Source organism: Microtus oregoni, unplaced genomic scaffold (genome assembly GCF_018167655.1).
Source record: "Microtus oregoni isolate MIOR12 unplaced genomic scaffold, Mior012 000047F_ref0000412, whole genome shotgun sequence".
Lineage (NCBI taxonomy): Eukaryota > Metazoa > Chordata > Mammalia > Rodentia > Cricetidae > Microtus > Microtus oregoni.
Window position 1 is genome coordinate 1,433,287 of NW_024543221.1, and position 12,600 is coordinate 1,445,886.

Here is a 12,600-nt window from a genome sequence, read left to right on the forward strand (position 1 = left end):
AAACTCACAGAAACAAATAACGTAGTTCCTAGGAACTCAGAGTCTGAAACAACAGCCAGGGAACCTGCATGGGACAGATCTAGGCTCTCTCTATATACTACAGTTGTGTAGCTTGGTCCTATTATGGGACTCCTAACAATGGGAGCAGGTGCTGTCCCTAATGCTTTGGCTGGCTCTTGGGAATCTATTCCTCATACTGGGTTGCCTTGTACAGCCTTAATATAAAGGGTGGTGCTTAGTTTCATGGCAACTTGACATGCTTTGTCATACAGATGGGAGGCCTGCCCCTTTCTGAACAGAAACAGAGGAGGAGTGGACTTGGGAAGGGGGAACTGCAGTTGGGATGTAAAACATATAAATAAATAAAAATTTAAAAGGTACATAAAACAAACAAACAAACAAAAATTAAAGTATTTCTCCAATTATGTTCTTTATTTGTAAAAATCAAATTCCCACCGTGATTTGTAAAAAGAAAACTAGAAGGGATTATTTAACATATGGGGAGTTGAAAACATGTTTCAGATTTCAAAGGTAGGTCATCTTAAGGAAGGGAGGGTGGGGGAAAGGAGGGAGGGAAGGTAGGGGAAGGAAGGGAGGGAGGGAGGAAAGGAGGGAGGAAAGGAGGGAGGGAGGGAGGGAACTGATGTCTCCAATTTGCTTCTAGGAAATTCTTAAGCAAATACCTTGCTGGATCAACAACACTGTTGACAAATAAAAGTTAGATCATAAAGAAAGGAATGAAGAGTAGAACATCAAGACACTGAATTATAATTATCTTACAAAAGCATTTTACCTTAGTTTATGCCTATAAGAAAAATGAGAAACAGATATAGAAAAAAAGCTAATATTATAAACAAGGGAATACCAACTGTGTATGAACAAAAAGTAAAGTGAATTAACAATGTAGTATTTAAAGCAAGTTAAGCCAAGGATAAATAAACCACTTCAGTTTTTCTTTTTTTTTTATTTCTTTTATTTATTTATTTTTTATTATTGAGAAAAAAATTTTCCGCCTCCTCCCAGCCTCCCACTCTTCTCCCCCTCCCCCCACTCCTCTCCCCTCCCCCCACTCCTCTCCCCCTCCCACCACTCCTCTCCCCCTCCCTCTCCAGTCTGAAGAGCAGTCAGGGTTCCCTGCCCTGTGGAAAGTCCAAAGTCCTCCCCCCTCCATCCTGGTCTAGGAAGGAGAACATCCAAACTGGCTAGGCTCCCACAAAGCCAGAACATGAATTAGAATCAAAACCCAGTGCCATTGTCCTTGGCTTCTCAGAAGCCCTCATTGTCCGCCATATTCAGAGAGTCCGGTTTTATCCCATGCTTTTTCAGCCATAGTCCAGCTGGCCTTGGTGAGCATATCACTTCAGTCTTTCTTATTTTATAGGAGCCAGGTTTAAGTGTTCAAACAATTTGAAAGTCACTGCCATACTACACTATTTGCCTAAATCAATTATAGCAACATTTTATTAAAAATAAATCAGAAGAGGAAATGACACAAGAACTTACAGATTTGTATAACCATTATTATCTAGCATAATGACTAGCATACAGCAAGTACTTAATGTTTGAGCTGAATGTCATAAATACAAAAGCTGCTTTATTTAACCATTACATCAACAACTATGCAGAATCATCTAGGTATGATTTACACACTGGAGAAAGGGGCCTTTCACAGGCTAGTGAAGATAAGTAACTATTCAATTTAAAAACAATATGTATTAACAAGAGAGGATTTATATTATAAGTAAGATAGAATGGAAAAACAAGAGAGGATTTATATTATAAGTAAGATAGAAAGGAAAAACAAATGGAACATAAGCTCAGTAATTTAATCCAATGGGTACTGAAGGGAATGGTGGCTAGCACAATGTGATTTATACTCTTTAAGGTTTACTGATGTTACATTGGTGAGTAGAGTAAAACAGAAAGGAGACCATTAAAGTACTCTGATTTAGAAATAAGATAATTTAGACTAATGAGGTAGTTTGAGATATTTTTAGATATAAAATCAAAAAAAATGTTCTAATAGTTACATGCCTACACTGAAAAGGTACATCAAAAGAAATGGATGCAGTGAGAAAGGTATTTACAGAAAAGGTAACATTTACCTACTGTGGAGTAGTATGCTAAGTAATCTGAGTCAATAAAGTAGAGAAAGACTACAAATAGTGAATAACAAACCAACTTAATAGCAGAAAAAATAATGTGTTGCTTTAGAAAACATTTTTATAGGGTATTTCATTTTATTCTGGTAAGACAGCCACATGATATACAGTATTTTCCTAGGTCAGTTAGTAAATTTCACGGGAAAAAACTTTCCTCCTCTGAATTCTTCAATCTACTTAACCACATATGCAGGGTGAAGCAAAGATATGAAGAGACAAAAGTTAAGAAAATTATTTGTTACAAGAACACAATATAAAGATAATAGGATAGACCAATTAATATACTAAATGAATTTTTATCATTAATTTATATTTATGGTTAGAAAATTTCCCATTAATGCAAATTTAGTGGTACTGTATTACACATACTAATTAGCTTTTCTATGAAGATACGGTACATACAAGCTAAGAGGTAAACACAGATGCCAATAATTTTTAATTACAGCTAAAAGCAACATGTCAAAACAGGAAGTTAAAAATAACACTGGCAAACTTAGTGGCTAAAACAATGCAATGACTATTTAAACTTCATTTGTTGGTGATAATTATAAATGAAGAGCTTAAAAAGTACTAAAATTTAGAAGAAGAATGTTCTCATAAAAATACAGATTTCCTTCAAAATATAAATTTCCATATAATCGTCCATCCTGAAAAACTAAACAATGAGTTTTCGAGACTAATTTTTTTCAGAGTAAGACATTTTGGAGGAGACTATTTCCTGAGGGCATGAGATCCAATCTCTCCAATTTTATCACTAAGCCTCCAAGATAAATGGCCTAAGAGTCTTTCTTCATTTGCACACTTGCTGTTTTATGACAGTTGTGTTGTTTAAGTGAGTGAGAAAAAGCAGAAGGAAAGAAAACAGAATAATAATTAAAAACAAACAGGAAAACATGTTTATACCATTAACAAAGGTGAAACCTGGGTATAAGTTTATCAGTGTATTAGTAAACTGAAGTTTACAGAACATAATTTCTCAAGTACAGATGGAGTATTAATCCATCTCTATCTCCAATTGTAATGCTCAGTTCTACTTCCACTTCCTCCTATCTTCAAATATCTGAATACCTCCTTAACCAGATCCTTCTTCTAATCACATTATTTTCTTTATTCTGGCAATAGTTCTCCTGTGATTGACTCTGACATCAGAATACACTGTATCTGAAAACATTTACTTCCTTCTTCCCTCCAGAGAAGTAAATGAAAAGATGAAGTGAGTATTAGACATAATAGCAGAAGGGATACTCTTTTAATTAAACCACAGTAACTTCCAAGGATCACTGTTTACTTGGCTCACTGTCTCATTAGCAACCTTGTCTACTTTTCTGATGGCTTTTTATGAGACATGTCATACGTATCAAGCTCTAAATCATCTTAAAGTTTGAGCACTGGACTAGATTCGACTTTCTAAAATTTCATTCCTCTCTATTCGCTTTATCATTATTCATTATTTTGTCTGCTGAAGATGCTGATATCTATTTCAAAGGGGACAAAGGTTATCCATGAACAAGCATTACCATTCTCAAGTAATATGTGTGGTATTTAAAATAGATGCTTCTGTTTCAAACACACCCTGATTGCTAAGGAGGTTGAGCATGACCTTAAGTGTCTTTTAGCCATTTGAACTTCTTAGCAATCAGGGAAATGCAAATCAAAACAACTTTGAGATATCATCTTATACCTGTCAGAATGGCTAAAATCAAAAACACCAATGATAGCCTTTGCTGGAGAGGCTGTGAAGGAAGGGGTACACTCATCCATTGCTGGTGGGAATGCAATCTTGTGCAACCACTTTGGAAATCAGTGTTTCGGTGTTTCTTAGGAAATTCGCGATCAACCTACCCCTGGACCCAGCAATACCACTCCTGGGAATATACCCAAGAGATGCCCGATCATATGACAAAAGCATTTGTTCAACTATGTTCATAGCAGTATTATTTGTAATAGCCAGAACCTGGAAACAACCTAGATGCCCTTCAATGGAAGAATGGATGAAGAAAGTGTGGAATATATACACATTAGAGTACTACGCTGCGGTAAAAAACAATGACTTCGCGAATTTTGCATGCAAATGGATAGAAATAGAAAACACTATACTGAGTGAGGTAACCCAGACCCAAAAAGATGAACATGGGATGTACTCACTCATAATTGGTTTCTAGCCATAAATAAGGGTCACGGAGTCTACAATTGGTGAACCTAAAGAAGCTAAATAAGAAGGGGAACCCAAGGAAAAACAAATAGTTATCCTCTTGGCTATGGGAAGTAGACAAAATTGCCGGGGAGAAAATTGGGATCTTGGGGGTGGGGTGGGATGGGGGTAAGGGGAGATGGGGAGAGAAAAGGGAGAAGGGGAGGATGGGGGGAACTTGGGGAAACAGGATGATTGGGATAAAGGAAGACTGGATAGGGGAGCACGGAAGCACAATTCTTAGTTAAGGGAGCCACCTTAGGGTTGGCAAGAGACTTGAACCTAGAGTGGCTCCCAGGAGCCCAAGGCGATGTCCCCAGTTAGTTCCTTGGGCAGCTGAGGATAGGGAACCTGAAATGACCCTATCCTATAGCAATACTGACGAATATCTTGCTTATCACCATAGAACCTTCATCTGGCGATGGATGGAGATAGAGACAGAGACCCACACTGGAGCACTGGACTGAGCTCCCAAGGTCCCAATGAGGAGTGGAAGGAGGGAGAAGATGAGCAAGGAAATCGGGACCACGAGGGGTGCACCCACCCACTGAGACAGTGGGGCTGATCTATTGGGAGCTCACCAAGGCCAGCTGGACTATGACTGAAAAAGCATGGGATAAAACCGGACTCTCTGAACATGGCGAACAATGAGGGCTGATGAGAAGCCAAGGACGATGGCACGGGGTTTTGATCCTACTTCATGTTCTGGCTTTGTGGGAGCCTAGCCAGTTTGGATGTTCACCTTCCTAGACATGGATGGAGGGGGGGAGGACCTTGGACTTTCCACAGGGCAGGGAACCCGGACTGCTCTTTGGACTGGAGAGGGAGGGGGAGAGGAGTGGGGGGAAGGGGAGAAGGGTGGGAGGAGGGGGAGGGAAATGGGAGGCTGGGAGGAGGCGGAAACTTTTTTTTTTCCTTTTCTCAATAAAAAAAAAAAAGAAAAAAAATCAAACACACCCTGGATGGAGTGCCATACTCTCAGACTGCCACCATATCCTGCCACTGCCGCCCTCAGCACTTCTTCAGCTGGAAAGTATACTGCTTTGACATTCAGAACACTCTGAACATGAAGACCTAGGGATAAGGGAGCTGCTTCCTTTACTCGCCAGCATGCAGTAGATCCTTCCACCCAAAATCTTTTTCAATTCTGGCAAATTTTATATCTTGTACTTTATTATTTTAACTTTAAAATCTCAGATATTCTATCTCCTTTGAATGAGACTCCATGTTAAAATTATTGTCCCAATATTGTCCATATCTTTATTTTTGGTTTCTCATTCTCAGACAAACTCCTAAATCTATTTCTCTTTCATTATTTTATTTTTACTATAATAATTATAATTAGATTCATATTTGTTCATTCTTATGCTCTGTTTATCAAGCCTAGTTTTGTTTCATACTCAATACCTCTCTATAAAACACTAATTCATGGTTGACAACTCATCTTCTGCGTGTTCTGTTTCCATTAGCATGAACTCTATTGTGGTTTACTGTTTATTCTATATCTTCAGATGTTTTTCATCTGTTTGGTGATGCTCAGGAGTTTTTTCACATTTATGTGTAAAAAGGTAAAATAATAGAGCATGATTGACTTTATGGATAAAAAAACTAAACATAAATTTTCCTACATAGATCAGGAAATGTATATTTACATATTTCACTTTAAGAGTGTAAGAGGATGAAAAAAGTTCTGGCCTCCAAGAATATCCAACAAGGGGTATCAATCACCATACCTGGAACTCAAATCTTTCCAAAAACGACTACTTAATAACCAAAGGGCATTTCTATTTTTATTACTACAATAATAAAAACACTCTAAGAATAAGACTAGGATTTATTTAGTTAGCTATTCTGATTAAAATAAATGAATACCTTGTGTAATGTTTTATTATCTAATCCTAACTGCTAAAATGAATAGAGACTATATAATAGTTTAAAAATGAAAATATGTCAAAGGGCATAAAAACAACCTAAAGAATAAATTAATGAAAAGAACGCAAAACCAAAGTTGAGTACTCAGAGGAAAACTAAGGTCACAGCTGATAATAAGTTTGCTAAAAAAATGAACAAAGCCCAAATTATGGTGTCTCTAAGATATGCCATAAACTGAGTGAGCACCCCTAACCCTGCATTATAAGAAATGATAAAGCTGAATCCTTCTGTTGGGAATAAAAGAATATTATAACTTGAGACTACATGAGAAATAAGGACCTCTACTATAGGTCAAGTGTGTAAAATGATACACTATAGTAGTTGTAATCTTGAATTGCAATGTCACAGTGTTTTTCTAATTATCAAAAAATAAATACATTCACACAACATAAAAAGATGCAATGTAAAGACAGCAATAACAGAGAGGATAAAGATAAGTCTATTGAAAAAGTTTTTGTACATTATCAGAATGTTTCTAAGCAAAAATAATTACTATAATTACAATGGAATCCATAATGAAAACTACTATAGAACCGGGCAGAAAGAAATTAAAAGGTTCTAAAGTGTTTCTCTCAAATTTCAACAAATGGTTATTTCTATTGTCTCAAATCAGCCAGATCCTACAGATCCTTCTTTAGAGTCCCCATCTGAGTTCCCAGCCTTCCCTCAACACACCTTCTCCAATCCCCTAGAGGTGTAGCCTAGGCCCACAACCACTGCTCAGGACTACTCTGTCCATCCCTCTTGTACAGCATCCCACTAATAGGCTTTAGGTGGAACTCACCCTGCCTGAACCACAGTCTCCTCCCATGCCACGTACAATCTGCCTACTAAGGTAGATCAATGATGAAAGGATAAAGAATCAACCTGAACACATCAATACCTTTTCTATACACCACCACCAACAAATATACAGGAAAAGAGGTTGTGTATACACTCTCATTCACAAAAGTCAAAAGAAAATAGATGATCTAGGAATAAACCTAATCAAAAAGGTGAAGGACCTTTGCAATGAAGACCCGAAATCTCTCAAGAAAGAGATAAAGACACTCAGAAATGGAAAGACATTCCATACTTATGAATTGTTAAAATTAATGGTGTGAAAATTACTACTCCACAAGAAGGTACTTAGAGATTAATTTCAATTCCAACCAAAATCTCTATCTCCTCTTCAGAGAAACAGAAAAAAAAAAACACCCTAAAATCATATGAAACCACAAAAAAAACTCTGATAGGCAAAACAACTCTGAGCGAAAAGAACAATACTGGATTATCATTTCACACCTCTTAAGCTATAATACAGAACCACAGTAATAAAAATATGATCCTGACATAAAAACAAACATATAGAGCATTGGAACAAGATTGAAAATTCAAACATGAATGAACACATGAAACTTCAGCCACTTAATATTTGAAAACTATAACAAATATGCTCTAGGAAAGAATGCATCTTCATAAATGGTGCTTAGAAAACTTTATATCCATATGCAGAAGAATATAATTAGATCCCTATCTATCACCTTGTATAGAAACTATCTCCAAATGGCTCAAAGGCTTAAATGTGAAACCTGAAACACTGAAACTGTTAGAAAAAAGAACAGGCAATACTTCACAGCGTACAAGTATAAAAATGGACTTCAGAACAGGACTCTTTTTGCCCAAGAATAAAGGCCAGCAAATGATAAGTGGGATGACAGAAAACTAAATAGCTTCTGCATGGCTAAAGAAACAATCTACCAGGTGAAGAGGAGGCCCACAAAACTGGAGAAAGTCTTTGCTAGCTCTACAATTGACAGAGGATTAATATCCAGAATATATAAAGAACTCAAAAACAGTATAAAAATAAATGGCCCATTCTTTTTCATCTGAGAACTAAACAGAGAATTCTTAAAATAAGGGTAGGAAACAGCTAAAATAAAGAATCACTCAAAAATGTTCTTAGTCTTTAGCAATAAGGGAAACGCAAATGAAAAAACTCTAAAATTTTATCTTACCAATCAGCTGACAAATATCCCCAAAGGAACTGACAGCAAATGCTCCAGAGTTATGAGGAGAGTGGAACCCACAGAACTGATGGTGGACTGCAAGCTCATCTAGCTACTCCACAAATCATTAGTCCTCAAAAAGCTAAAAATAAACCTACCATATGGCCCATATGTACCACTTGTTGGCATATGCCCAAAGGACTCAACAGCCCACTCCACAGATCCTGCTCAGCCATATTCATTGCTGCTCTATACATAATAGCTAGGAAATAAAAACTACCTATATGTCCTTCACCCGATGAATGAATATTGAATTGATATGGTACATATATATTCTGGAAAAATGGTGAAAACACTAACATAATTAGTGATATGGATCACAAATATATACCTAAAAGATTCCTCCAAATTAAAAATATTTGCTCAATGGAGTAAGACAGGTTCACCATAATTTATATAATATTATACACTGCTAAAAAATTTAAATTAATAATTTTGTCTGCTCATAGGTATTACTGCAAGTAATAGTTTATACTCAATATTTCATTGCTTCATGAAATCTCTATACCATTTACAAGAATGTGCACAGATACATGTGCATACTAAAAAAAAATTAATCACTGGCTTTTCGACGCAGTTACCTTTGCAATAATGACTTCTTTCTTCAGAATCTTCATAGCATAGTATTTTCCACTTGCCTTCTCTCGAACTAAAATAACCTTCCCAAAAGTGCCTTTACCTAGTAGCTTCAAATAGTCAAAATCATTCATCGTCTGAAAAATATAAATTAGAAAACTATGATGAAATAGTTGGCATAATTTACTGTTATTCTGCTTGCAATACTTGCAATGTAAACTCAATATTGATCCTACTAATTTCTAGAGCAATTTCAAACAAAAAAAAACCTTACTACTGGTTGTCTCTTGAACAACCTTGGATACTGAAAATAATTAACATAGTTCTCATCGTTTGTAGAAGTTATTTTGAACCTAGAATTTCTCCATCAGTCAAAGTATTAGTTAACTGACAGAATGTTTTTAAAAGTAAAGTAAGGTTTTTAAAAATTATTTTCAAGTTCTCATGTTTTAAATTAAGTGCTACCTCAGAAAAAAGTGATATCCAAGAATATACAAATAAACATTTTAAAATAGAAGTAAAAAACATTTTTGAAGAAGCAGGAGAAAAGAGCAATAAAAACTGTAATCTCCAGTCAGATTGATCAGGAAGATAAACACAAAGATAAAATTATCTTTATGAAATGATAAAGGTGACATCACTACAAAACCTACAGAGATGAAAGTGACCTTAATTAAGATAATAAACAGCTTTATACCAGCAAAATAACACCAAAATGAAATGAGCAAATGACTCACACTGCAAACTACAAAAGCTCACTGACAAAGGAACGGAAAAGCTAAAGAACCCTATATAAGAACTGAATTTCTCTTAACATTTTTTATACTAAGGAAAAGTCCACAACATTTAAAGAAAAAAATGGTACCAATCCTACACAAACTCTTCCTGAGAACTAAAATGGGAGAAATATTTTTCAATTCACTCCTTGAAGCCAGAAAGCACTCTGACATTAAAAATCGTTTTAAATATTTCATAAGTGAATGGCTACATTCAATTTTAATATAACTTGCCTATAACTTTGATAATTTTATCCAAATGTCAAATTACAATGTCTTAATATGAATAGTTCAAAGGAAAATATAAATGTCAAAAAGAGAGCAGGAAAATAACATATACTTATTGATTCAATTATAAATCAAATGAAGCTGCACATAAAAGGAAAATAGTATCAAATTCAGTCATTTAAAAATAATAGATAGCTTGACATATTAATTTCACTAACAGTTTTAAAAACTCAGAGGATAAGAAGCAAAGCAATAGACCCCACATATGACTATCTTGTTCCCATCAAGCAACACTGTCTCTTTGCCACCTCCAACCCCTTCTTCTTCCTTTCTCCCTCCCTGACTCTCCTTCTGTCTGATTGGCATTTTTAATAGTATGTAAGTACACAATTTTCCCATTCCCCTTCCTCTTTCCAGCCCCTCTGTACATCTTCCTGCTCTCTTTCAAATTCATGGCTTCTTAAACTGTCTTTGATCAGTTCCAAAGCCACCCTATGGCACTTCATTCTTTTTTCTCACAGAAACTCTCAAGAGACAGCTTTCTGTCAGGGGCCATGAGAAATGAAGCAGGTGATAACTAGTGTTCAACAGGAGGCACTAGCAGTGAGAGATTTAATGATAGGGAGCCCCACCTGGAAAGGCCATGGATTTACTAGTTGTGGAAAACAGTTGTTCCTGTCTGTAATTTATTGTATGAGTCACTTGATTGCTTACCTAAGAACTTCATTTCTTCCCTAAGAATAACTTCAGGTGTTTTCCCACTGCTTTTCTGTCTATCTCATGAAAATATCTCATCTACTGGGTGTATATATCTATGGGTGGCCAGGAAGATGACTTTTCATTTGGCTGTATAATTTTGATATATAGAAGAACATGCGTCATAACTAGATCTATTTGTCCCACAAGGACTATGGACACTTAAAAGCCTGCCTTGTTCTTTTGTTCAGGCGAACTGCACACAATTAGCTCTCTTTTACCTCAGAGCAAGTTCAAACTAGACTAAGGGCTTTTGGAAATAGATCATAAGTTTGGAACCTTACAGCTATGCACAAGGTCAGGGCCACAAATGTCCATCTAAGGTTACTAAGAAAAGCATGTCAATTCTTGGCTTACCTGTTGACTGACAAAAGACCTATGTCTCAAAGCATATCTAAAAGGGCACTGTACAGCCCACCCTCTGGTCATAGTCTTAATCCTATAACCTTGGATCCTTGTGTTATCACTTGCTCTAGGAATGTGCTATTGATCAAAGAAAGACAACTATTGCATTTTTTTCATCACTTCAAGACTCCTGGGAAAAAGAGTGTTTTGAGATAAGAAGGAGAGAAAGCAAGGAGAAGTTAGAAGTACGATGGGAGTATTAGGATAGAAGCAAGACAATAAAAAAAGAAACTGGCACGAAGAAGCATGGAATGAGAGACTCATTTTTGTCCTCAGATCTCTAGCCCTTGCTTGCTCTAGCATCCTCTCTGAATCCTGAGGGCACTGAGGCTGAACCTCAAAGGCCCTTGTTAGCTTTCCTTCGATGTGGAAGCTGAGGTTAGCTTGTTGGAGGAAAGACTATGTACTAAGACCCTGGAAGATAAGATACCACATGCACAGAGAAGCTGCAGAAACCATGAAAATAACAAAGGCCAAAAGTCAACACCAAACCCTGGGACATAACAGAAAGTTTCCTTTGGGTTTTTCAAGGCCAGTACATGAGCAGCCAAAAATAATTTATTGGAACAGCAGAACAGCCCACCCAGCAACAAAACCATAAGAAAGAACACAGCTATTGTTTCTGGCAATTTCGTGGCAATAAATAGGTAAAAAGACTCATAACCAGGCCAAAAATTGATTATATTGCTCAACATGGCATGTAGTACCTTCTTTATTTTTCATCTAAAAGCACTAAAAAAGATACTAATATACACAATTACTAAATATTATTGTTATCCCCAATTCTTGAAGACAAAAATAGAACAATAATTTATAAATAGCTTTATGACATTTTCAGGTCTTTCAGTATCTTACTGATCTGTTAAGCATATATTTAGAATTCCAGAAAATTAAACAGGGTAGGGCAGGTATAACTTGCTTTTTAATGCAGTTGTCTAAAATTCAAAGGATGAGATTAATTGGAACCTGATTCAAAATTATTAATGCAGTCAAACTTCAAGTTATAAACATCTGTGCAAAAGGAAATTTCTCATTGGAATAAATGGGTAAAGATAAGTTATGTTCATATTCCTGACTGAGAAATCAACTTAAAATAAGCACTATTTCAAATCAACAACCACATAGAGAGGGTCTGTCTATATAAAGGACAGAAAGGGGGCATATTAGAGGTGACAGACCAGTTCAGCACACAGGCTGTACTTCTAGTAAAAAACCTGTAGTTAGAACTGTGTCTAACTACAGTTCTAGAAGTTATAATTCCCCTCTTCTCAACTCCCTGAGCACTGCACACACTTGGTGCACAGATACACTTGAAAGCAAAATATCCATATTTTGCATATAAAACAAAATGGAAGAAAATTAAAAATAAAAAGACTGAAAAAGTTCACAGGCATCAAGTACAGAATGTTAAAGAAAAAACTTTACATAGTGAATTAATTCTCTAAGTTGTGACTTTATCATTTCTCTTAAGTTCAAAGCATGTGGAAGCGAAAAGATTTGAACCAAGGAAATCTAACATGAAAGGC

At 36.1% G+C, this 12,600-nt stretch overlaps 1 protein-coding gene across 4 annotated transcripts in view; it reads right to left on the reverse strand.

The window, feature by feature from the left end:
• The window catches only part of Akt3 (AKT serine/threonine kinase 3), a 248,082-nt gene that overhangs the window by 85,922 nt on the left and 149,560 nt on the right, over positions 1-12,600 (reverse strand). For all 4 annotated transcript variants that reach the window (XM_041635417.1, XM_041635418.1, XM_041635416.1 and 1 more), the window contains one exon: positions 8,915-9,046. In XM_041635417.1, coding sequence (XP_041491351.1) covers positions 8,915-9,046 — 132 coding nt within the window. The remainder of the gene's footprint in view (positions 1-8,914; positions 9,047-12,600) is intronic.